The sequence below is a fragment of the Cyprinodon tularosa genome, unplaced genomic scaffold (genome assembly GCF_016077235.1).
Source record: "Cyprinodon tularosa strain WSP-4 unplaced genomic scaffold, ASM1607723v1 ctg275, whole genome shotgun sequence".
Taxonomy (NCBI): Eukaryota; Metazoa; Chordata; class Actinopteri; order Cyprinodontiformes; family Cyprinodontidae; genus Cyprinodon; species Cyprinodon tularosa.
In genome coordinates, this window is record NW_024038980.1 from 116804 (window position 1) to 144141 (window position 27338).

At 38.7% G+C, this 27338-nt stretch overlaps 1 protein-coding gene across 2 annotated transcripts; it reads right to left on the reverse strand.

Moving 5' to 3' along the window:
* Nucleotides 1–13448: 13448 nt before the first annotated feature.
* ankrd13a (ankyrin repeat domain 13A) lies at nt 13449–22581 on the reverse strand. 2 transcript variants are annotated; one of them, XM_038290042.1, is made up of 15 exons: nt 22179–22581; nt 20125–20260; nt 19708–19832; nt 19571–19616; nt 19250–19393; nt 18992–19181; nt 17305–17371; nt 17112–17193; nt 16976–17037; nt 16753–16883; nt 16501–16658; nt 16313–16429; nt 16055–16215; nt 15877–15941; nt 13449–13729 (listed from the first exon to the last, which is right to left on the reverse strand). In XM_038290042.1, exons 1-15 carry the CDS (start codon nt 22284–22286, stop codon nt 13534–13536), a joined length of 1788 nt encoding a protein of 595 aa, XP_038145970.1. In that variant the 5' UTR covers nt 22287–22581; the 3' UTR covers nt 13449–13533. The 2 variants fall into 2 exon arrangements, with proteins under 2 accessions (XP_038145970.1, XP_038145969.1); XM_038290041.1 differs by having other exon boundaries at nt 13449–13732; nt 22179–22536.
* Nucleotides 22582–27338: the final 4757 nt, after the last annotated feature.

Here is a 27338-nt window from a genome sequence, read left to right on the forward strand (position 1 = left end):
TAACCAAGAAAAATCTACAGCAGTACTGCTGTAGCCAGCTATCGGTGTCTGTTTTGTTTTTGTTTTTTTATACAAGCCATGACTGTACTCTGAATGATTGTGAGAGAAACTTCCAGCTAAAAATCTACAAAAAGCCTGTTAAGTCTCTGTGATGTCAGTTTACCCAATTAAAATATATTTGGATAAAGAAATAGAACGCAAACAGACCTTCCAGTTTAGATATTAATCCTTAGAATTTACTTTAATCCCATTATCTAATGGGATTATATGGATAATTATGGGTCCAAACATAAAGTTCAGGCCCACTAAGCCGCTGCTGTCTCAAGGATGGTGAGTAGATTAAAGCCCTTTGGTGTGAGAGACGCTATTGAAGTGGAGACCAAGCAGGCGCAGTGGATACATGAAAGAGACACTGAAATACACCGCCAATTTTTCAGACTGATACACTCATCTATGGAATTACAAGGGAAAAAAACATTTTCTAACACTTAGCTCTAAAAGAAATATGGTACAATATACTGCAAGGGCATCAGCAGGAAATACCAGAATTATTGGTTATTAAAATTAGACATTTTAGCAAATATAGATTGTAAACTATCAAAATTGTTGCATTTTAATCTAAATAAATTAAAGATTTGGTTTAATTTCTGTTATCCTTTATTTATACAGTAAATTAGACTCTCAGATGCACACGGTGTGTGATCATATTTTATCGTGGAGAAGATGCTATCTATAGAAATGGTTAATCATGCAGGAGACTTTATCAGATCAGAGAGGTTTGGTTAAAGGTTTTCTGTCTAAAGTCGATGTAAAGGAAAACACAGCTAATTGCATAATGACATTATCGTCATTCGCTCCTGCTGAGCGAGCATGGAGATTAATAAACAGAGCAATACTCACAGTACTTTTTAAAATTGCTGTAGGTGCATTTTTCTGTTTACCCTATTAACCCAATTAGATACACCTCCTTGGTTAATCAAGCCAAAGCTGATACTAATTAGAAGGATATGTGTGTGTCTCTTAATACATCCAATTAAGTGATGGCCTCTGTCTTTCTGCATGCTTTCTTGTTGCAGTGACATTATTTAAAGCACTCTGTCCAGCGTGGCTGACATTTCGTAATATTCATTATGTCTTGAAAGCTAGAAGAAAAGATTTGAAAAAAACCTATATCCATCCGACAGGAGGAGAGATGATGTATTGGGTACCCCAAAAAGTTTGACCTGTCTGTATGTTTTTCATTGTTTTTTAATATTTTCTAAATTAAAGAAAAAACATGAACATTTATTTATAATTATCAGAAACATTAAAATTTACTTTCTGTCACAGTTCAAAGAACTTTGAAGGAAACAGTTCATCTCACATCTGTAAATTATGTGATCTATAGGAATAACTGATAACTAAATCTTTCTCGATTCCTTTTTATATTTATACTATATGTGAGGCCAGTTGATTATAGTTACAAACTAAAAAATGTTATTCAAGAGTTATAAAGGTTTGATCATAGTTATCTCAGGGAAAAAATTACATGAAAAATTGTGAGTGACACCTTTTTGTACCAAAACACACATCCACAAAATGTCATTATCATAAAGGCCAAAATAATATTATGTGCCTTATCATAAAAAAGATGCCTCATATTTCTATTGAATCTATATTCTCTACTCATTGATGTTGTTTGCCATGGCCAAGTTTAATGAATGATGGCCTGAGACTTCCTAATAACATTTCCTGGATTTTGTGGTCATATTTACCATCCAAAGGGTCTGCAGAGATTAAAAAAGGTCCATAAAAGATGAATACCTTTGGATGTAGGCCTGCTTAGCCATTTCCATTTGATAAGGTGTTTAATTTTAGGTGAATAATTCCTCTGACATATTTTGTGTGTGTCTGTCTGCATCCATCGACTGTGTCACAAAGTCAGCCCCCCTCCCCAATTACCTAAACTATATAATTCACTGTCTGCATTTCACCCATTTCTTTGGTGAACAGTGGGCTGCCATTGTGCGGTGCCCGGGGAGCAGTTTGGGTTTAAGTGTCTTTGCTCAGGGACATCGGCGTCAGCAGACCCTTTTCACAGGGGCACGTGCCCCGTGGTGGATCTGCAATGCCTGGGTACTCCAGGGGCAGGCTCTCACGCGGAGAACTCTCCAAATTAAGCCAGTCACAATTGATTGACAGCTTTGCAAAAATGAAGCCGAGATGCAACCATTTACTGTAAAAAAAAAAAAAAAAAAAAGAACATTCAGCTCCCCCATCTTTCTGGCCATGATACACACCTTATAGGATCATCACCATCACACCATCATAGGATGGGCCCAAATAGAAATGATAAACACAGACCTGTATGTATGTAGAGGTGTTTTTTTTTTTTTTTTTTCCTTTTACAGTTCCACATTTCAAGTTTTCAGTTTTCAAGTTCATGTTTGCAGGCAGATATTTAATGAAGATAAACTGCGCCTTCATCAGTAGTGGATTAGAGATATACAGTTAGGTTCATAAGTGGGCCAATTCAATTCAGTTTGGTTCAGGTAGATATTTAATGATGCAGAAAATAATCTGATGGTACAATTTATTTATTCATAAAATATTTGCTCACTTGTTTGCATTAATTATCTGTGCCCATGCTTTTTTTAAATAAATAATTGCCAATTTTTTTTATTTATTTTTTATTCTTTTGCCATATTGTGCCCCTATATAGCATTGGGTCAGCTGACGCCCCTGCTCAGGGACCAAGAGTGGCAGTCTGTGGGAGTGGGGCATGAAAAAAGAACCTCAGGATTCCAAGCACAATGCACCTAACCACTAGACCACCATTTCTCTATAATATATGGGTCTGATTTATAGTTATATTAGAACATTCTGGTCAAAATAATAAATGTAATGATGACAACCTGCTGGTAGATTTATTTTATTGGAGTAATTTAACCACTTTTTCTCTTTAAAAGACCATGACGAACATTACGTTTTTACTGGGAGCTGACATTTCCTTGCAGTCTCCCCTTGGTGGCGCTACTGCTCCGCCGGTAGTCAGTAGCTTTATGTTTAGGACCCTGAAGCAGCCGAAGAAGAAGAAGGAGAAACGCTTCCCACCCTCCTCCTCCTCCTCCATCCTGTAACATGATCCTTCATCTCATCCCACAGGCTGTAATATTTTGTTTTAGCCTGGTAATCAGCGCTCAGGAGGACTTCGACCTGAAAGAAAGACCATATGAGGTCCTGCAAAAGCAGAATCTTGGTGAGACGTGACGTTTAACTGGGAGCCAGTATGAGGAATGGGAATCTTCCATTCGGGGCCGCTGTTTTGTTTTGTTCTTTTGTTCCTTTTTTTTTTTTACAGTGTCATCGCCATGTTCTGATCTCCTGTGCAGCGCTGAATGCTTCCTATTCTCTGTTATGAAGTGTTGTTGCTGATGTCTGTGTGTGTTTTTCTGCTCCTCCACAGTAACGCTGGGGAGTGTCCTGGCTGTCCTGCTGCTGCTCATGATCATCATGGCTGTCTGTGTCTACAAACCTCTGGCTCGTCGCTGAAGCATTTGCACCTCAGCAGCTTGTGGTTCTTCGTGTGCAAAGTCCCCTTTGCAACGTGTTGAAACGCTTGCTGAGGGCAGCACATCTGGGCCTCAGCCAGCTGCAGGGAACCTGGCCTCTAGCTTCCAGCTGCAATCAGAAGTTTGCATTCTCTTATCAACTGCAAAAATGTTACTTTAATGGTTTTATTAATACAGCTTCTTTCAGCCATCATAAAAGGATCCCTTTTTTCCACAGCCCTCACTAGAACATCTATTTTTAAAGCCATGGGGAAATCCAAGGAGCTCAGTGAAGATGTGAGAAAGAGAATTGTTGATCTACACAAGTCAGGAAAATCTCTCGGAGCCATTTCTAAAGACCTGCAGATTCCAAAATCATCGGTTCAGTCGATTATACGCAAGTATGATTTATTTGGGTGCGTCAGCACTTTGCCTCGGTCTGGGAGAAGGCCAAAGCTCTCGCACTCAGATGAACTAAAACTAGTTAAGATGTTCAAAGACAACCCAGGAACCACCAAAGTTCAAATCTGGCAGGAACTGGAAACTGCTGGAATGCAAGTGTCTCTGTCCACGGTGAAGCGGGTTTTACATTGTGTTGAACGCCCAAAACTATCCAGCAAGAGCAGTGGTGGCAGTCTGGGCGCAGAGCTGGCGAAAGAATTGCAGCAGGTCGGAGTCCGAACATCTGCTTACGGAGGGAGACGGAAACGGGCGGTAAAGAAGCTGCCCTTGTCAGAGGAGAACATCCAGGGCAGACTTCAGTTCTGCAGGAAATATGTTGACTGGACCGCAGAAGATTGGTGCAAAGTAATCTTCTCTGAGGTGTCCACCTTCCAATTGTTTACATCTGGAAAAGAATTGGTAAGAAGAAAGGGCGAGGCCTGTCAGAAGAGCTGTGTGGCGGATCCAGATATGGTGCGTGTCTGGGGCTGCTTTTCATCCAAGGGAGTGGGCTCCCTCACACTTCTGACCAGAGACACCTCTATGAATGAAGAGTGGTATCAAAATGTCCTCCAGGAGCACCTTCTTCCGACAATCCACGAGCAGTTTGACGATGACAAATATTTTTTCCAGCATGATGGGGCTCCATGCCACAAGGCAGAAGCTGTAACCAAGTGGCTCAAAGATCATGAGGTGGAAGTTCTGGACCTGTGGCCAGAAAACTCTCCGGACCTCAATCCTATGCAGAACCTGTGGTCGTTCCTCAAAAAGCAAGTGGACAAGCAGAAGCCAACAAACTGTGATCAGCTGCAGGCTCTGATAAGACAAGAATGGTTCACTATAAACCGGGATTTGGTTCAGAAGTTTATATCTAGCATGCCAGAAAGGATCGCTGAGGTTGTGAGAAAACAAGGCCAACCTTGTGAATTTTGAGTCTTTACAAAGCCTCTCAGTCAAACCTTATCTGTTTGCTGGTGGCATTTTATAACACTAATTAGCCAATCTGGTATTTTTATCTCTCTTCTTTTTTGGTTTGTTCTGTCAGCTGTGTCATGTTTTTATCCGTTACATCTAATCCCAGTGCAGAAAATGCATCACTGGCATCTTTTGAACTTGATGATGGTTAAAATGTGACACAAATCATCAGAAGATCAGGATATAAAGCTTTCCTCTTTAGAAAGTTTCTCTGAAGAATTCTCCTTGGAAAAGTTAATCTTACATGCCACGAATAAGGGGTGGCAGTATTCAATTTTTCCACATCTTAAAAGTGCTTCGGACTAAAACAGACGTAGCTGTGTGTTCTTCAAATGTCTGAAATCTTTGTGCACAAAAACAAAAATCCACCTGCTGCTTAATGAACCCAAAACACTTGAAGTTTTGAAAGATCTTGATGGGTAAAATGCCATCAGCCTTTCCACTACACTACAGTCACTTAATATTAGTAATTTTGAAGATCAACTAATCACACCCAACATTCCTTGTACTTTTCTTTCCCTCTGTATACACTTTGATATTTTTTTTATTGATTTTAGCCAAATTTCTTAGAATAGTTATTCCGTTGTGGAGTAATGGATACGCTGTAACAGCTCTGCCCACTCAGACATGGGTTTTGTTGGATGATGAGTTTGTTGTATGGCTTTTAGTTTTGCACATAGTAAATCAACAGGAGTAAGATGACAATAAGATGGGTCAATCAGCATAAGAAGAAACTTAAAATCAAACATAATAGCTAATTCTTGTGTCATCCATCATTCTTTACTTCTATCTGATCTTAACAGTAATAAAAGATGCCACATGGTATTTTTTATGGTTTTATTTCATGTCATTGTGAAGTTGTCAGTAAAAATTTATAAATATATTTATCATGTTTCTTATTTTCTGTACACATATAAGTAGAATTTGACAATCTTTGATTCAGGTTTGCAGTGACTGAAAGTTTACTGCAGTAAAAAGGTTTGAACATTTCATTTGCATATTCTACTTTTACCTCTGGAACACTAAACATTGTAACTTTCTATTAAAATGATTCTCAAATGAATAAATATCAAACATGACCTCTTAGTGTACCTCTGCCTTATGTAATTAGAATATATACCAAACACCTGTCTTGAGCTTTTTTGGGAATCTATGAGGTACTTAAATGAATCCTTTACATAATTATTAGTTCCTTATCCCAGGCTTAGAGGTTAACAGATAATTTCCTACAATTTGTTACTTTCATAAAAGCTTGCCAAGGTACTTTCTTGGAAAGTAGATACTAATCTGATGGTACTTAATAGGTAGTTGCACAATTTAGCAGTTACTTTTCAGAAATTGGCTGGTTATTTACATATAGGTAACCTCAATATAGAGTTAGGTAAAAAATAGTATCGTCCACAGAAAGTGGCTCCTAGTTTTCAGGAGGATGTCCCATTATGTCAGCAAGTTCCTGGAATGAGACAACATATTTCCCTCAAGCACTAATGAAATACTAGTGGATAATTGCATGGAAAAATATGCTATAGCTTTATTTTCAAGACTGAGACGAAACCTTTGCTCAACCTATAATTTAAATCACTTTGAGGTAAGTTGATATGAAACCTGTAACTATTTAGGTTCAAGCATAAAACGACTCATCAAGTCTAACAGAAGTGTAAATGTTTTATTTCTCCAAGCTCATGATAAGAGGAAAACAGCCTTCTTGGTTAGGTCATATTTATAGCTCTTTTAGAATAAACAATTTTATTTATATCATACTTTAAAACATAATTTTCTTAAGGCTATTATTGCTGCACTTATAGTAAATGTATATAAATAAAATATAAAATTGGTCAGTGGTTCTGAAAAAAGTAATCAAAATCTCAGCGGTGCAATAGCCCTGTGGCTTAGGGACTCAAAAGGAGCAAAAGACAAAATGCCTCCATCCTCCTCCTCCATCCTGTAACATGATCTGCATCTCATCCCACAGGCTTTAAAATGAGGTTTCAGTGTGATAATCAGTGCTCAGGATGACGCCAGCCTGACTGAGAGCCCAGATGTCACCCTGCAGAAACAGAACCTGAAATCTGGTTTTTAATTTATAAAATGTCACCTTTAGGTGACATTGTGCACTGAGAAAGTAAATATTGAAGATTGGAGAAGTACTCTTCATGTTACATAAAATTAAAGCAGCAGTTATTTGCTTTGTATATGCAAATGTTAGAACACCATCAAACCAAACAGAGTTGTTTTATTGGAACACACAGGAAACATTGGATTATAAATGCTGGATTATATATTTATATATATAGAATAACTGAAATGCATTTGATCAATGTATCCTATAAATTACTTTAAAAGGGAAAAATATTCTCACTGCTAAAAGTGAGGAGTGAAACAAGCTGAGTAAATCCCTTCAAGATCATTAGAACTGAAGTTATTTCAGCAGAACTGGGTCAAATTACAGTGTTCTATAATGTTTTCCTCACAATATACATTTTTTCGCTGATATCTTTTTTTCAGTCAGTTTTATTTTTGTTGTTAAAGCAAAATTTCACCACATTTTTGCCTTTCATTAAAAAAGAGATTTAAAAAATCCCTTAAAAACAAAACTGTAAATTTCTATTAATGAAATATATCCAGAAGGAAAATAGATAATAAAAAAAAAGCAGTGACTTTAGGACCCTGATGCAGCGGAAGGAGTGCCTCTCCTCCTCATTCATCCATGATAAACATGAAGCTGCATCTCATCCCACACGCTGTAATATTGTGCCTAAGTGAGATAATCGGCGCCCAGGATGACTCCAGCCTGACTGAGAGGCCTTATGTGGTCCTGCAGAAGCAGAACTTAGGTGAGAGACAGGAGCTCTGCTTTGGGTTTAATGCTCTTGTCTTGTGTGCATCAGTGCAGCATCAAATTTGTTGCTGATCTCTTCTTCTATCATAGTAACACTTGGGAGTGTCCTCGCTGTCCTGCTGCTGCTGATGATCATCATGGCTGTTTGTGTCTACAAACCTTTGGCTCGTCGCTGAAACTACATTTGAAGCCAGAACCAATCCTTTGACGTAAAGGGCATTGTGAGTCGACACCAACAGAGCGACTCATCATTTAATACGACCCACCATCGAGTCCGGCCAATCTGCTTTCTAAAAATTGGCAGCAGTTGTCCTGAAAGATTACATCATCATTCAAGAGTGGTACAAAAATAATATCCTCCAGGAGCAGCTTGACATTTACTTATAACATTATTTATAACACGTATTAATGTAACCTTAAAAGGTAAATGGCATGTACTTATATAGCACTTTTATTCAAGTCTGGAGACTTGACCAAAGAGCTTTACACTACATTCATTCACTCACACACTGATGGTGGCAAGCTACATTGTAGCCACAGCTGCACTGGGGCTCACTGACAGAAGCGGGGCTGCTGTACACTGGTGCCACCAGGCCAGTGTACAGCAGCCCAGTAGACAATGCAGGTGAAGTGTCTTGCCCAAGGACACAACAACACTGAAAGTCAGAGTCGGGGCTTGAACCATCAACCCTTTGATTTCAGGGCAAACTCCTACATCCAACGCCACCGTCGGCCACCTTAAAGTATGCTGTCACATTTGAGTCTGTCAAACACTGTGCCATTTGTGGCTTCAAGATAGAAATACTTCCCTTCTCAAATCATCAGCTCAAAAAATGACAGAAAATTATAGGCTATCTATCACTGCTTCCATATTGAAAGGCTTTATTTAGTAGCAACTTTTTTTCTTCTAAATTTATAGCCCTGCTTAAAAACAGTCAAATTGCTGTTCAAACATGAGAGATCTTCTGATGCCCGCCATCTAAGCTTTAACATTTTATAGCCTAGAAACAAAAAATAATGGCTGAAAAGAAATCTTACAATCTAATGCTTTAAACAAAAACTGTTTTCTCTTTAAATCTTCTCTATTAGATTAATTTAGGGAAATATTTAAAACAATCAGATTTCTTATTCTTCATGGTTAAAAACTACCTTTGAAAAGAAAAAATAAAAGTTAGATTTTTAAAATGAACAAAAAAAAAAAAGTTTTTTGTCCCTTTACCAGACTTTTCAAACAAAAATTCAGATATTTATTATTCATACATTAGATTTTCAATGTTATGAGCTTATGAAAACAAGTCTGCTCCAGTTTATTTATTACATTTTGCATTTTTACATCGTTTATACTGAGCCAACTAGATGCATGTCTGATCAATATTTTGCAGGTTTCTAAACAGATGTACCTCTGGCTTATCTATGGTGCTAATTTCTTTGTATGATCCTATGGCTTTCTGTAACATTTTCAAAAAAACATCTGTATTAACTGAGTGTTTTCTGAGGTTAAAATAAACACAAATGGACTGGTTACTAATTGGTGACTTTTGAGGATACTTAGTTTGACTGGATTTATTTTTTAGTTAAAAGAACTAGGGGCATTTGAACACAGATCCATGTGAGAGTTTTCAAATATTTTTAATAAAGAAAAAAGGTATTGCTTAATAGCTTATGTATGTATTTTATGGGATTCTTTATAAATAAGATTGATCTTATTAAAAATAAGATCATAAGCACTCCTCTATCCGCGATTGTACCTGAGGTAGTCATGGAATCTGAACCGGGTTTAGACTGCTTTGATCCAGTTGAACTCTCTGAATTAGCAAAATTATTGTCTTCATCTAAGCCTTCAACTTGTATGTTAGATCCAGTTCCAACCAGGTTATTTAAGGAGGTATTCCCTTTGATCTCCTCCTCCATTTTAGATATGATTAATCTATCTCTGTTACAGGGATATGTACCTAAAGCTTTTAAGATTGCTGTAATTAAACCTCTGCTTAAGAAACCGTCTCTTGACCCAGATGACTTGGTCAATTATAGACCTATATCCAATCTTCCTTTCTTATCCAAAATTCTTGAGAAAGTAGTTGCCAAACAAGTTTGCGATCACTTCCACCATAATGAACTTTTTGAAGAGTTTCAGTCTGGCTTTAGAGCTCATCATAGCACTGAAACAGCTCTGGTGAAAGTCACTAATGATATTCTCATGGCCTCAGATAATGGACTTGTATCTGTGCTCGTCCTGTTGGATCTTAGTGCTGCATTTGATACAGTTGACCATAATATTCTTTTAGAAAGACTTGAATATTTTGTTGGAATTAAAGGAACAGCACTAGACTGGTTTAAATCTTATCTATCTGATCGAATTCAGTTTGTTCATGTTAATGATAGATCTTCAACACGCTCAAAGGTTACCTGTGGAGTACCACAGGGATCAGTGCTAGGACCAATTCTCTTTACTTTATACATGCTCCCAATTGGTAGAATTATTAGACAGTATGGGATTAATTTCCACTGTTATGCTGATGATACCCAGCTATATCTGTCTATAAATCCAGATGAAGCTAACCCATTACATAGATTACAGGCATGTCTTGAAGACATAAAAACCTGGATGACTCTTAATTTTCTGCTTCTGAATGCAGACAAAACAGAAGTTATAGTCTTTGGACCAGAGTCTCTGAAAAAGAAACTGATTAGCCAGTCACTTCATTTGGATGGGATTAAACTGATTTCAGATAATAAAGTAAAAAATCTTGGTGTTATTTTTGATCAGGACCTGTCATTTAAATCCCATATCAAAGAGGTTTCTAGAATTTCCTTCTTTCATCTGAGGAACATTGCAAAAATTAGAAATATCCTGTCCAGGGGTGATGCTGAGAAACTAGTCCATGCATTTGTTACTTCAAGGCTGGACTATTGTAATTCTTTACTATCAGGAAGTCCACAAACTGTAGTTAAAAGCCTTCAGCTGATCCAAAATGCTGCAGCCAGAGTTCTAATGAAAATTAAAAAGAGAGATCATATCTCGCCTATCCTGGCTTCTCTTCATTGGCTTCCTGTTAAATCAAGAATAGAATTTAAAATCCTCCTTCTCACATATAAAGCCTTAAATGGCCAAGCTCCATCTTATATCAGAGATCTGATTGTTCCTTATGTTCCTAACAGAGCACTTCGCTCTCAATCTGCAGGTTTACTAGTGGTTCCTAGAATTTCTAAAAGTAGAATGGGAGGCAGATCTTTTAGTTATCAGGCTCCTCTCCTGTGGAACCAACTACCAGTTTTAGTCCGTGAGGCAGACACCCTGTCTACTTTTAAGGCTAGGCTTAAAACTTTCATTTTTGATAAAGCTTATAGTTAGGGTGGCTCAGGTTATCCTGAGCTATCTCTATAGTTATGCTGCTATAGGCTTAGACTTTTGGAGGACATAGGGACCCCCATTTCATCATTCTGCTTCATTCTCTCTCTGTTCTCCTATTCTGCAGAATCTGTTAGTTCAATCTCTAACCTTCTGCTCTCTCTGCTTTTCCTCAGAGTAGCTTTGCCTCGTCTGTTCCTGTTTGGCTGTGACGTCATCCTGGAAAAAAACATCAGCTGTGCTGCTTCTATCAACACCCTTGTTAATAGATGTTGGAGATCGGCCTGTTTTCCAGTGTGGTCCTGTTTCTCTGACCGTGACTGAGTGGATGTGCTCTCTTCGTCCTCTGGCATGGGAGCTGCCTTGGAGCTCGTCTGCCTGGCTGTGTGTTTCCTGGACGGGGCCGCCTTTTACAGCTGCTTTTTGTATCTCTGCTTCTGTCTCCTTGAACCCCAGTCGGCCTCGGCAGATGGCCGCTCACACTGAGCCTGGTTCTGCTGGAGGTTTCTTCCTGTTAAAAGGGAGTTTTTCCTCTCCACTGTCGCTACAAGCATGCTTAGTGTGGGGGATTGTATTTGAGTCAATGAGTCAATGCAATCAACTGGTTTTCCTTAGATAGAAAACTTTGTATCAATTTGACTGTATGATCTGGTTGAACTGTAAAGTGCCTTGAGATGACATGTGTTGTGAATTTGGCGCTATATAAATAAACTGAATTGAATTGAATGTACCACTTTGTGTTGGTTTTTTAACATCAAATTCAGCAAACCTTGTTTAATTCTGTAAATGAAGGCAGATAAAATCTGGAAATATTCTAGGAAATTCTACTGCAGAGCTCTTTACCTCCACTGCTGATCAAGATGTTAGATTTAAATTGACTATTGTTTACTGAGCCCATTGTATAAAGAACCTGATCATAAAGCACAGATAAACTTCCTGCTATTTAGATAAAAAGTGAGGTAAACATGTTTAGTCCTCATGGAAATAAAGTGCTTTTATTTTAGAACATTTTCAGACATTCTCGTCTTTTTTTACCATAAAAAAACAACATACTTGCTCAAACATTGCATTACAAAGATCTGCATTATTTTAACCTTAGCTAACTTCACAAAGTTGACTTCTCTCCAGTTTGGCAACTTGATGCATTACAATTAGTTGTTGGGTTGAAGCTCCTAATGGAGCCACAGAGACAATGGGGAGGTTTAAAAAGTAGTTGGCTGTCAGGAAGATCAACTATAGTGGTTAAGTCATGTTACTCTGTTACAAGTGAAGCATTTCCATCAGAGTTTAAAAAAAAAAAAACTATAAAAAAGTAAATTTTTTTGTCTAGTGGCACTTGATGAAACTTCCACCACCACACCTCGGGCATTTTCAGAGCAAAGCGATCCTTAGCACATGCTGAAGCTACCATTTCTAATCACGCTGAAGTAAGTGATGTCTTCTTTAGACGTCTTTAGTTGTTCACGGCACGAAAACGTAAACTGCTACATTGGTTTCTGTTAAAGTTCGACGCCTCGTCTCACAGATAAGACCGGTCTCTGCTACTGTAATTTTTTAAGCTGCTCAGTGAAAGGATACAAAAATAAGTTATTTAGTCCCTCAAGCTAAGTTTCGGCGTAACTGCAGCACAGATCTGTCACCATGCAGTTACTTAAAAAAAAAAAAGTCATCTCCCATGGCAACATGCTTTGTTTCACAAGCTGCAGACCTTTACATTCACAAAGTACATTAAAACGCATTCATAAACGGCTCTAAGATCACACCATTCATCTTTTTTGTTTAGCATGGTGTGATGTTTGAGAAGTACCGATTTTTGCACCGTTACATTTTACCAGGATAAAATAGTTCTGCAACTCATAAATAAATCCAACATGTTGGAAAAATATCTAGGAAGTTGGAACCCTGAGATAGCTCTTACTTGATGAGCCTACGGTTTCTGTAAGTTGTGAGTTTGTAGGAAGACTTTGCAATAATACTCAAACCTGCTGCTTTAAGCTTGCAAGGTTGAAAAATATAATAACAATCAGACAAATGACAGATACTTTAACATCCAAGTGCTGAACCATTTGGGGATACTACCTCAAGAGACTGACTCTGACTCATCCCCAATCCAAACATTAATACACTTGAAGGCTGCAGTAAATAAAGAAAAAAGAACAAAATAACTTTAAATGACTCCAGCTGTCTGAATTGGGTAAGATATGAGCAGATAACCTCATAGGAATATAGGAAAGTGTATGTTCTTATCAAAAATATATTTAGGAAAATAATGAAGAGTTTTTATTGCCCTGTACAGTAAATGTAAAAATCTGTGTTTGCATAGGTGGAGTTAGAAAGGTTAGGAAGGGAAGACTGAGGTGTGGTGGTTGCTTAAAATTCCCTCTTTTTTTTTTTTCTTTTCACTTCTCAGTGAGTGACAGCTGCAATATCCGTTCCAGCTCCTCTTCCTCCTGTTGCCTCATCTTCTCCTCCTCTTCTTGAGCTCGAGCAGAGAGCTCCATGGCCAGGCGGAGCTCTGAGTCTTGGCTGGAAGCAGAGGGAGAGCTAGCCGGGCTGACGCTGTCTCCAAACTCCACCAGCACCCCCTCTGGGATACTTCTGGAATGACATTAAAGGAAAATAAGCGAGATCTGCAAGGTCACCTATTTACAACCAACTGGCTGAGAAAAAGCAGATCCCCCTGACCTTTTCCCGTTTTCCACAAAAGCCTTCATCTAAACAGGTTTATAGCTAACTGCTTGTGGGCTTAAAAGTTCAAATCATCCAAACGAACCCACTTTTTATGATGTTCTCCTTATCATGTCTGGGAGAAAACAGGAATTCCCACCATTTTCATCCAAGAGACCAAATATTAAGATATTTTGACAAATATCTCAGGAAAAAAATTTTTGTAGGGCAAAGAAAGGCTAAATTAATGGAACAATGTCTAATGTATCTACCAAAAATACATCTGTATTTAATAAACTGATATTAAAGTTAATAAATGAAGCCACAGATATACACATTCGATAAACTTAATTCATTTGTTTACATTGCAAAATAAGATGAATTTTAGAAAAACAGTAAGAGTAGTAAATCTTTGTCAGATTTAAAAATATGTTTTGTGTGTTAAAAAGTGTCTTTTTAAAGAAGTTCTTATGTTTCTACATGACAGCAGAGATTCCCAAGGTGTGGCGCAGAGGTGCACGTGCTGTCACTAGAGGGAGTACGAGATTTTAAAAAAATTTAATGGCGGTCTGAGAATTGCACAATTCCATTCATTTCCTCACCCAATAAAAACGTTTAACCTCGGCTGGTTCAACAACTGCGAATGTCACCCCCACAAGAAACCCCCACTGATAACGAGACCATTGGAAAGAAGGGAGTTTAGGTTTTAATTAATAGAACAGTGTTGCAATACCATTGGAGAGTTTTTCCACTTCTATTCGACTATTTTTATTTTCATTCAGCTGCTTAGTGTTTAAATTGGGTGTTGTGCATGTCTTTTGATTCATTTTGTTAGTGAATGTGCTGAATCCCTCCTACCATGTTAAATAACAACACATTGTCACCTTTGCCTGAAGGTTGAAGTAAATCAGATACTCATTCTCCTTGCGTGTCTGCTGTAAATGCAAAGTACAACTAGATGTCTCACCACTTCATTCTATAGCTGGACATGTTGCTCCGTCTTTTTTTTTCTTCTCCTTTCATCAAAATGCTTATTCTTTCAAAAAGTAGATTTAATAAATTTCAGTTGTGAGACTTCAGGAGTTTTCAGTGAAAGCAAGATTGTAGGTAAATATTTGCTTTTTTTAAGCAATGGATGTAAAGCAGCAGTAATCAAAGAATAAAATAAACATTCTCACAGTAAGATTTCATAGTCATAGTCAGCAGAAGACTCCTCCTACCCAGATGCACCACAAAGCGCCACAGGAAATCATTCCTACCTGTGGTCATTTTTTTTCTTATTTTTATCTTTATTATATTGTATAGTTGGATGTGTGTATATATCATATAAAACTGTAACTGGAGCGTGTAACAAAAGTAATTTCCCTCTGGGATTATTAAAGTATTTCTGATTCTGATTAATCATGAGCAATAACAACAAAGATCAAGACCGCTCTTGAGACCTCCATCGCTGCTAAAGATGTACTAAGTTTAGTATATTCTCTTGAAACCCTCACCTATATGCTTTGTTCTTTCCTTTATAATGGTTTTTATTTATTATTGAAACCAACTTCTGATACGATCTCAGAACTAAAAAAATTTGGCCTTAAGCTTGAAGGTCCGCATGGCCAAATTATGTCATTTTGGGCTTCCATGCCCCTCCGAACAGACTCTGTGCAGACAGAATTTCCAGGTAGAGCAACTAGGAAAATATGTAACTATGTAGACGGAACCACGCGGAAAACATGGTGAGCAAACAGAAGCTCCTGCTGGCGAAGGTTTGCAAATGTAAACATCTACAGACATCCCTTGATTTAGCTTATAAATATACTCACTATCAAAACATTGTGGAAAAACTCCAGGAAGAGGTTTTGATAAAGTTGTGAAAGGCTGTGTTTACTACTTCCTCGTGTAATCATTTTCCATGCGTCAAGCATAATGAGCCCTTTAGAGGGTAACTGGATTTTATTTATATGTATCGAAGTAAAGAGGTCTGAATAGAAAAGTGTGCTGCATTTTCGAGATTTTAATTTTGAAAAAAAAATTATATTTCTGCTTTTGCAACGATATGTGTTGAGCTAAAGACTCAGACCTACCCATCACTCTGGCTGCCAGTCATTGCATTTGGAAATCCCCCATTAGCATCACTCCAGCTCTCCTCCTATAAACACAAATAAAAAGGGACATTTAGGAAGGAGGGTGCAGACCATTTTTAAATAAGCACTGAAAAGAAAAACAAAGCACTTCTTTTAGCATCATTAGAATGGTTCTGACCTGGCCTGAGCCTCTCTGAGAGTCGAGGAGGCTCTGATGGATGGCATACTGCAGAAGCTCGTCGTCATTGTTGGATATGGGCGTATGGCGGCTGCCCCCTCTCCGGAGATAGTTGGGAGGTACCTCAAACACAGAGGGAGAGACCTGGAATGGAGTTGGAGCTGGGTGTGGGGAGGCGGAAAGAAAATGAAATACTCAGGAATAAAACACATGAAGTTTTTGTTTTTAAGATGGTAAATGTTCTGGATGGACCGCTACCGGTGGCTGCTTCACATTCTTCCGAGGACGGCGTGGCTGCTGCCTCCTCTTCGGTGCAACATTTGTTCACGTTGCCAAAGGTAATCCTGGCATTCAGCACATGAAACAGGGGAATCTCTGAGAAAAAGGGAAAGGTGTCTTTAAAGTGTAAACTTTAAATAAGAACACTTTGTATTCATGTATTATACCTATTTTAACCGGAAATCCGGGGGGGAACTTCAGGGTTACAAAGTCTCTTAATCGTGCAAAATGGGAACTGGTTCGAGCCATGAGGTCAATGATGGGGGTCACCTGCTCCACCAGAGACAGAGGATGCTCCTCACTCATCCACAGTGTCCCTTTGAACCTATTCGGATCAATATTACGCATAGCATTCACCAAATGTGCATGATAACTGATGGAGATGGTGTAACAAAACTAAAACGGAAACTTTATTTTACTTTTGCGTTCGAATAGTCAGTTCAATGGGACGGCCGATGTCTCTGTTACCCAGGTCGAAGTCGGGATTGAAATATTCCTCTGGAGTGATTGCGGTGGGGTTGGTGGCTGTGGCGTACTCCAGAGTCAAGTTCTGTAAATCGAAGCAATCGTCTTAAATAACCCATTAACTGTGGGCAAAACAAATGCTTTGATCGCTGATCGATTTTGAAATGCACATCTTACCCCCTGAGCACTTATGTGCTGCTCCACGGTTCCCAGCAAAGACTCCAAAACATTCCTTTCACCTTTGAATAGAACATTTATTGTCAGTGTTTAAATCTGGAGTTACAAATATATAAAAGAAATGTTCTTGGCCTACTTTTAATCCTGGCTTTCTCTTCATCAGTTAAATGCTCTGTCCTCGTTCTGATGACCACATTTACATTGTTCACACTAAAAACCTGAAAAAGAACACCAACACGACGTAATGTGAGAATTATTCAAAACGGTTGTAATAGTGATAGCAGATTTTGAGTTTCTTTTTAAAATGTAACTCTTTGATGTATGCAAACCTTTGCTTCAAATCCATTAACCACTTCTGTTTTGTCAGTTCTCCAGCCCAAAATCCCAGATTTGCATCTGTTGAGAAAAATAATACCAATTTCAGAAAACAAGACATAATTTTTGTTATTTTAGAGCAACTTTATACTAATAAACTGTCATATTACAACCACACATTTGAATGCCAAATAGTTTTTATGTGAAAGGCTAACAAATTATCATGCATAATAAAAAAATTGTACAGTTTTCTAATATTTATTCTGCAACAAAATTATGCATCATCAACTGGTTTAAGGACTTGTTTAATAAGTAAATGAAAAAAAAGACCAGGGTATAAAGCCATCTGTTCTGTAAAGGCATCAGATGTTTAAGAACATCACTAAAAAAACAGCATCATGGAGACCAAGAAACACAGCAGACAACTTAAAGAGAATAACATTTAAAGCTCTGAAAATCTCCCAGAGCTTTTTTCAATCCATCATCCTAAAAAGGAGGCAAGGCTGCAACATAAACCTTACTAAGATATGGTCTTCTACCTAAACCGTCAGAGAAGCAACGAGGTAACTCAAACTAAAGTTTTCAGAGCTTTACTGTTAATGCGGGAGAATCAGTTTATAGTCAAGCACCACAAATCTGACCCTATGCATGAGTGGCTAGAATAAAGAAGGCTGTTGAAAGATTAGCAAAAACAAACAAAAGTTTGCACACGCCATCTGTTTTGCTAAAAGCCAGAGCAAACATGTGGAGGAGTATAATGCTCTGGTCAACTCAGACCAAAATCAATCTCCTCAATCTAGGTGCTTGAGAAAAACTAACTGTGCACCATCCCCACTGTGATGCACGGTGGTGGAAGCATCGTGCTGTGGGGATTTCCTTCATTAGCACTGACAGGAAAAATACTCGGATGATGGAAAAACAATGGATGGAGTACAAAAATCCTTGAAAACCTGCTAGATGGATCAAAAGACATTGGGAGGAGGTTTACAAATGCACCCCAGACTTTTCATATTAATTTTCAGAAAAATAATTTTAAAACCAGTTATCATAAAGCCTCCTTCTCACAATTATGCAGTACACCCTGTTGGGTTATCACCTCAAACAATAATAAAGTACACAGATGTTTGTGGTTGAAATAGGACAGATGCGGCAAATTTAACCCTTTAAAGCCTGGACCATGAAATAATACACGAAATTCTATTTAGTTTTATTAGAGTTGTCATTTAACTTGTGAAAATAGATAATTTTTTTGCATACATTTTGATACATTAGGCATTTCTTTATAATACCTTATACATTTTCTGTTAATTACATGTGTCAGAATGTGTTAGTCAAGGTTTTTAAGATCAAAAATATCACACTGGTGATGCGGATGGCTCAAAAACTGATTGTATCAGATATGATACTCTAGACTTTAAAGGGTTAAAGTGTATGTATATCTTAATGAGGCTCTGTGGGTGGGTTTGTTTGGCATAACAGAAATGAGCTCTAATAAGATGTTAAAACATTCACTCCTTCAAATATTTCTACACACAGAAAATACAATTAAATGCTTCATAGAATAGGAATGATTTCCATGGGAGAAGTACTAATCTTCCGAAAACGTCCCTAATTTGGGGTTGACAATAAAACTTAAATAAACAAAGATCATTAGATCTATCTTTTGTTTATAGAAAAAGCAAATAGAAATAAATTACTTGCCTTTCAAAAGCTATATCCTTTGTGTCTAAGTAGGTGTTGACAATAGGGGTTGTCAACCTTTTGGCAACTTCCTGTTCTGCTGGCTGCATTGACTCTAAAGTGACGTCTTCAATTTCTTGGGATATGTTGAAGCGTTCTGTGTCAACTACCCCATCATCATGGTTGACCTCCATCAGCTCGGCATGGGAATCTATCAAAACAGGCAGTCAATATAGAGAACAGCTTAATATGAAGGAGTTAAAAGAAAGGAAAACCCACCATCTCCTTTGAAGATGTAACTCCTACGCCCTCTGATCCAGGTCATATTGTCGAACCCCAGAAGGGTAGCGTCCACTCGCAGGCAGGCACCGCTTTTCCAAATGCGGCAAACGTCACTTGGACATATCCGGGACAGAAGAGGGACTGTTAAAGCAAATGGGAGAAAAAATGCAACTCTGAGCCAAACAAAAACAGCACCGACAGGTATGTTGTTTTGCCTGTATGACCTGCTGAAGCCTTTATGCACGAGAACTAGCCTCTGCTCTGCCTTTCTAACTAGCATACAACAGAAAAAAAAGAAAGAAAAAAAATACCACTCACTCCAGCTGGTGAATTCCCACTTCATTTCCATATAGAAATCTGGAGACTAGGAAGGATTAAAAGTTAGGTCATTCTAAATGTTTCCAGACTTACAAACATTCTGATTAAAAAAAATATATATATATATGAAGAAAAACCTCCTTGATCTTCAAAAGCAGCTCAGGCACTCCTCCCAGAGCAGTGGAGGCTTTGAGGTAGTCTCTACGCTGAAGCACTAACTGAACCATCTCAGGGTCTCCAGTGCTGACGGCCTCCTGCAGCACTGCAAAAATACACACCAGCTCAGGGAAACCACAACGCCTGTTAAAGTATCAGCATCTGTCCCACATGTATTGCAGTTATCCATTAGAAAACCTCAGTAATGTGAATGCTGGCTGTTTTACTGTATCTGTGGGAGTGTGTTATGCATCTACAGGAAAGTCCATTAACAACAGCTGAGGAGAAGATTTAGGAGATAGATCAACCAATAAACTGGTGTGAAAAGCCTGTGTGTAAGAAAGGATGAAGGTTGCAGTGTTTGGTGGCATGTGCTGGCTGATATGCAGAAGGCTAACCTGTCCAATTCTTGGCATTTTCTTTAGTCACCGAAGCACCGTGTCTCAAGAGAACTCGGACTAACTCCAGGTGTCCAAGTGACACAGCCAGGTGCAAAGGTGTCCGACCCCTGGGGTCAACAGCCTCGATGTCATCCTGAGAAAAAAGAAAAAAAAAAAAAAAAGAGAAAAACAAGCATTATAACCATTACGCTTGCAACCAATAAGATTTAACAGGATCAGAACAGACCACATTTGGCCAAATGACATCCCTCTGCGGTTGTGCACCCTTTAATTTAGGCAATAGCTGATAATTACAGAGGCTTGCACCCTCTGCACCAGCAACAAGTTGGTTTTATTTTGATATGAGTCATGCTGCAACTGATGAGTAATCGTTGGATGGAAGGCAAAGTCTCTCTGTTAAAAGTTGGTATTGATGATAATCATGTTCTACAAATTGGAATAGGTTTTCTGATGAGGTTTGTAAATCAGACTTTAAGTACTTTGGCGGATAACAACCTTTACGGTAAGTAGGAAACTAAACACACTATACATTCTATTTATGTAATGAAAATGTTTTCCTCTATTAGTCTGATGTAATCTCAAATATCGTGTTTGCATTAGCTATAAGTATAAACATTTAAAACATTTGTCTGTAATGCAATCCGCTTAGTGATGAAGTTTCTGAAATATATTAGCTTCCAATAATATTCTACGTTTTTTAAACAGGTTTGAACACCATCATAGAACAAGCAACGATATTTTGATTGCCATTTCTCTTACTGATGAAAAATAAATTATCTTTCTATATTCTTTCCTATGTAAAGTCTTCATTTAATTTATGAAGACTTTACATATCAGACTTTGCATATCAAACATTTGTTTATGTTTGATATGCAAGTATACAAACTGACCGTCTGGCCTCAAATCTAAACCTACTTTATAACTGATGATTAGAAATGTATTAATGTCACTTCTAAGACTGTAGATAACCCAAACAGACACCAAAGAAAAAATCCCCCATCAGTGGGCTACATTTTTTTATAGACTCCTATAAAGAAACAAAAACAATTTTGGTTCTTTGATTTTGTTTTGCATTTAAGGTTTTAACGAGAAGATAAAGCTACGGTCAGTTTACTGAGCAATACAGAGCAATGACACCACTGTCATTAAAGCACATAGCCATAATTTTGGCTATGAAGCAAGGTACAAAGTCCTCCTGGAAAAAATGTAAATATGCATTTTTATAAAGCTTGTTAGGATAGGCACCTAAAAGGTTTATTCACAGGTAAACAATAAAACACAGACGACCAACACCTACAGATGATTTTATTCCCAGAGCACCTTTAATATAGCAACAGATCTCTACTTTTTTTTGTTCAGATGTTGGGACCTTAACTTATAAAGAAGAGGAATCATTTACTTTTTAAACTTTCTGCATCTTTAGCCGTGGTTAGTTAAAGATACCCAAAAAGGGTGGCCCGACCAGTTAAAGCTCTAAAGAGCCAACTTGAACTCAAGTCAATGCACTGAAGGGGCGTCCTAGCAAAACTGTGGTTATGTTTATAAAACAACAGTTTTTTCCTTCCCCTCAACTTTCCAAAAATATGCTAGGATACAGCCTTGTGTGAGTTCAGCATCTTTTGTACTGACAGCTGGGCAACTTTAAATTCAGCGATGTTCCCATTTTTTATTTTATTTTTTTGTAGGCTCCATTTCTCTTTTCACAATAAAATTCAAATTGGTTTGATTTATAATGTATTCTAATAATGTGAGGCATTGGATTTTAAGCTTCAATAAGCTTTCAGCATTTAGCAACAACAAAAAAAAAACATTCCTGTGTGTGTTGAATCTCTGTTTTTGAAGTAAATTTCAGATTATGCACCTGTTGTTACTTTCTATTTTTTAACTAAGTGTTGTAAGCCAGCTGATAAGTCATCAGTTAACTTTAGTCTGTGACAGCAGCAGAGCATCTGTCAACATCTCTGGCCTACTAACAGGCTACAAACACACCAAGAAACTAGCCTCTGCTTTCATCTGGTGGTTTCACCATCTACCTTGGCGTTTCTACTAACCTGCTGTGATCGTATTTGTTGTTCCAGTTTCCTGTAGTCGTTCTCCCAAACTGCGGCATGAAGGGGAAACTTCCCTCGGATGTCTTCGCTAATGCTAGCCGTGGACATCTTCCTCTTTCTGGAGCCTTTCACTGCTGTAAGCCTGTGATTATTTCATCCATTAACCAAGCGGCGGTGGTGGCTACACGCTAATTAAAGGAAAATATGCGCCGTAACTCCATCGCTCTACCGCTGACAGCAAGAATAATAATAACACCCAGTCAAGTGTCCAACTTCTGCCCCCAAGCCTTCCTCTAAATAAAACTTTTGAACAAGGAAGTGCCCTGAGCAGTACCCACTACCAGCAGCAGGGGGGTCCTACACAGAGAAACAGCCACAATGCTAACTATATCAAACAAATCAAGCTTCACAGTTGCTTGCTTTACATTTTAAATTTCCTGGTTCGTCTAAATATACACGTTAAGGTCGTCCATTTAGCGCAACAACAGATTTATCATCTACAACACGTCTACACCGAAAATAATGGACGGTTCCAGTTTGGGCTAAACCATTTTACTTGTCAGCAGGGGGAGGGGTTACGTTAACGCTTCCTGAAACTGGTACCGAAATAAATTAATAATATAATAACATATAAAACATAAAACTATGGACGGTTAAATAATCTACTCATGTATTCATGTTAATTATTTATTAACAATAAGGAATTAGTCGCATGCAAGAAAGGGGGGCAGTGCAGCTTAGGTTTGAGTGCTTAGTAATACATCTCTCATTATTCTATCACATTCCAAACTTCACAGTTTTAAGCTGTATCTTATTTTCAAAGTATAAATAAAGATCAATACTATGACTTTTACGTAGGTTATTATGTTTTCAAAGAGGATAGATTTCAAATACAGATATTTTTAAGTGGGGTTGGGTGGATTAATACAATATCTAAAAAAATGTAAAAAAATTTTTATTTAATTTGGAAAAGACAAAATCTTTTTTTTCTCCTTACTAAACCATAAAATCAAATTTTATGTTCTGGACTGCATATGAACTTTTCAAGTGAGCTCTTGTATAAATAAGCTTGCTGCCTGTCTTTATCCTTAGAGTTTGTCAGATTATTTTTATTTACATGACAATTCAAACCTTATTGGAGGTTTTAGTGCTTGCGTGGAAAGGTTTCCAAAGGCTCTGAGTAACAGGTCAGAAAAAGAGTTCAAAAAGCCCTGATGATGACTAAGAAATCGAGGCATGGGATTTCAGCTGGAGCTGGGACCTTACCCTGGGACAAGACATAGGATGGGGTACATTGGTGAGTGAGTGATGGTTGGGCTCCTCTTCATAGGACCTGGCCTATGAAGAGCCTGGAGGTTCAATGCATGCCATCTCCCAGTGGGCCTATCATTTGCAGATGGAACCGTGAGAAATCAATTTAGAAATTTAGACTACAGTTATCAGCAGAGTTATTTACCACCAACCAAAAGAAATTGTGTCAGCTTTTTCCAGCGTTAACCAAAAGGGACGTGGATCTGGCTCTAGGTGATGAATCATTCACTGTATAAATAATCACAGATGACCATGGGTTAAAAATATCGGTACCTTTATTGCTTAATAATATTACAGTATTATTGTACCTAATAACTATGCAACATTACGCATTAATGACAATGAGCACAAGGTAAATGAAAGGCTAATAATAAAAGGGAGGAGAAAAGCTGCTTAAATAATATCTGTCACAGGTATGTGATGTCAGGTGTAAGTTGCTCTCGCTTATCACATATGACATTTAATATCATTATTGTCCTTATCATCATTGTCAACATCATCATTGTCCAAGCACAATGATGGTGCAGTTCTACTCCTCCATCATTGAGTCTATCCTGACCTCCTCCATCACCATCTGGTACAAGGGTAGATTGCAGCGTGTCATTTGGTCTGCAGAGAAGGTGATTGGCTGTTGCAATCTTCCATCTCTCCAGGATCTGCAGGGAAGATTGTGGCTGATCCCTCACACCCCAGCCACAAGCTATGCTATCAGGACCAAAACCTCACACCACACTTACAGTTTCTTCTCATCCACTACCAGCCTCATCCACAAGGCCCAGAGACCCCTGTGTCGGGGCGACAGTGGCGTTGGATGTAGGAGTTTGCCCTGAAATTGAAGGGTTGACGGTTCAAGCCCATACTCCGACTTTCAGTGTTGTTGTGTCCTTGGGCAAGACACTTCACCTGCATTGTCTGCGGGGCTGCAGTACACTGGCGCCACCAGGCCAGTGTACGGCAGCCCCGCTTCTGTCAGGGAGCCCCAGGGCAGCTGTGGCTACAATGTAGCTTGCTACCGTGAGTGTGTGTGTGAATGGGTGAATGAATGTAGTGTAAAGCTCTTTGGTCAAGTCTGCAGACTTGAATAAAGGTGCTATATAAGTACATGCCATTTACCATTTACACTGACATTGCCTCTCTTTCCCTCCCCCAGTCAGGACCTACAAGCTACACCTACATAGCATCTCCTGCGTTACATTAATGGACAGTCTACTGTGTATATAGTATATGGCTATATACTATATATATAGTATATTGTATGTTTTTGTACTGTACTACACAGCTATAGATTCTTTATTCTGTAAGTATATCGAATTTGTCTGCACCAACAGTGCCAAGTCAAATTCCTTATAAGTGTAAACCTACTTGGCAATAAATAAATCTGATTCTGATATGCTCTTCAACATTTTACTATTGAGAGGCTGGATAGCCCCCCTCTCAGCAAATCCATAATTTTGTCGTGGGACTTATACGTCCATGTGGGAAATAACAGTGACACCTGGAGGGGTGTGATCAGGAGGGTCAGACCTTCCCCTCTGAATCTGAGTTTGTTTTATTGTTAGACTTCTGTGCAAGTTATGGATTGTCCGTCATGAACAATATGTTCAAGGATATGTCCATCAGTGCACTTTGCACCAGGACAACCTTGGATAGATGAATGACTTAATAGTCATATTTTATGAGCATTGGCGCCTGTTTCGGCGATTTGGCTGAAGAGAGAGGTGAAGCTGTCCATTGGTGGAAGAGGAAAAAGCTGGAGAGACTTGGCAGGCTCAAAAAAGTAGAGAGGGTCTGCCGGGAATATCTGGCAGAACCATTGGTCGGGGACATGAACAGTTTCCACCTCAGCGAGAGCTTTTCTAAGATTCTGGGGGAGGTTGAGAACATGGAATCTGAGTGGAACATGTTCTCCGCCACTATTGGCAATGTGATATTCTGTAACTGTGGGTGTTAGGTCAGTGGTGCCTGTATTGGTAGTAACCCCCAACCCTGGGGGTGGACACAGACAGTAAGGGATGCTGTCAGAGTGAAGAAGTAGGCCTATTGAGCCTGGTTGGCGTCTGGGACTTCTGAGGCAGCAAGCAAGTACCCTGACAGGAGGCAGTGCTTCACTAACCCATTTTTTTGTGAAAGTATGAGCTGCTGAGTTTGACCGAGGATATTGTTGGACAGCAGAAGGAATACTTTTCGGATATCCTCAACCCAGGTGACACCACTTCCATGACAAAAAGAGAGACTTGGTGCACTGGTCTAGACCTGTTTATCACTCATTCCCAAGTCACAGCAGTGGTCAGAAAACTCCACATTCTCAGGATTTTGGGGGTAGATAAGATCTGCTCTGAGTAAACTTGGTCTCTGGATGTTGTTGGAGTGTTGTGGCTATCACATCTTTTCAACATAGCCTGTTGGTCAGCTACAGCAGTGTCAGCATTAAGTTGGGCCTGTTCCCAGTGCATGCTGGACTCTGGCACTGTTGGCTTCTATCATTTAAAGGTGCAACTAAGAGCTGGAGGTGGTCTGGTTTGGGAATCAGCAGATTTTGCCCCAGCGTTTTGCAGACAGATTGGTTCTACTGGCTCCCCCCTGCCAAGACTTATAGCATGCAATGGGGGGATTCGTAGCCGAGTGAACCAGCCTGAGGGGGAGAATGGAGAGGGTGATCAACAGATGGATTCTTGCAGCTGCAGCTATAATTCAGACGCAGCAATGATTTGCTGTGATGAAGAGAGAGCTGAGCCAAAAGGAAAAGTCCTCGATTTGTTTGCGCACAGTCTGCACTCCCACCCTCACATATGGTCATGAAATCCATGACAGAAAGAACAACATCCTGGATTAAAATGGCAGAAATTGGCTTTTTCTACAGGGTGGCTGGGCACTCCCTTAGAGATAGGGTAAGGGGCTTGGTCATCATCAGGGAGAGGCTCAGAGTAAAGCCATCTCCTTCCATCGTTAAAGATCAGATAAGGTGGCTTGGACATCTTTTTTTGGATGCACTCTTGACGACTGTCTTGGTTGGTGTTCCTGGCACGTTCCACTGCGGGGAGGAAAAGGGAATGGGCCAGGATGCACTGGAGAGATTCAGTTGGCCTGGGAATGTCTCAGGCTTTCACCAGTGGAGCTGGAAAAGGTGTCTGGGGAGAGGAAATTAGAATACTGCACCCGTGACCCGGTCCCGGATAAGCAGAAGATGATGGTGACCATTATTTTTGGAGTTATTTTTGACCTCTGTCACCTTGCATCTTGGTAAACATTAAGGCTAATCTTTAGTTAGTTTTATAAATCTTTCTCGAAAGAAATGTCCAACTTTAAACTTGCCAATTTTATGTTAATGGTAAATGCTAAAAAAAGTTTCTTTCCTGTTTAACTAACAGGCCTCGCAGTCAAAACTCGTCATTTTTATTTCTTAACTACTTTGGAATAAATGAAAAGAAAAGAATGCCACCCTCTCCTTATTAACACATGTAATGATAAGTTCTTGGATTTCAGATTTCATTTAACAAGAGACAGGATCTTTGTTTATGTTTGCCAAAGAAATACTCTAAAAGGAGTCCATTTTTTTTTATTAGCATATCATGATTTTCTGTGTCTAAAGCATTAGTGTCAACAATAACTCCAGTATAAATACACATTGTAAATTACACTCTTTAATATTTTTGATAAGCAAACAAAAAAACGTGTATAATTAGATATTATAATTACATTAGTATATTAGTTTTGTGTAACTATACATTTGCAGGGAAGGACACATATTTTGAGCATTTTCTTAACAAACATTCCTAAAATATTACATCAAGCTTATTTCTACTCAAGATGAATCTGTGTGATAATTGTGACCCCTGCTGGACCCTGTCA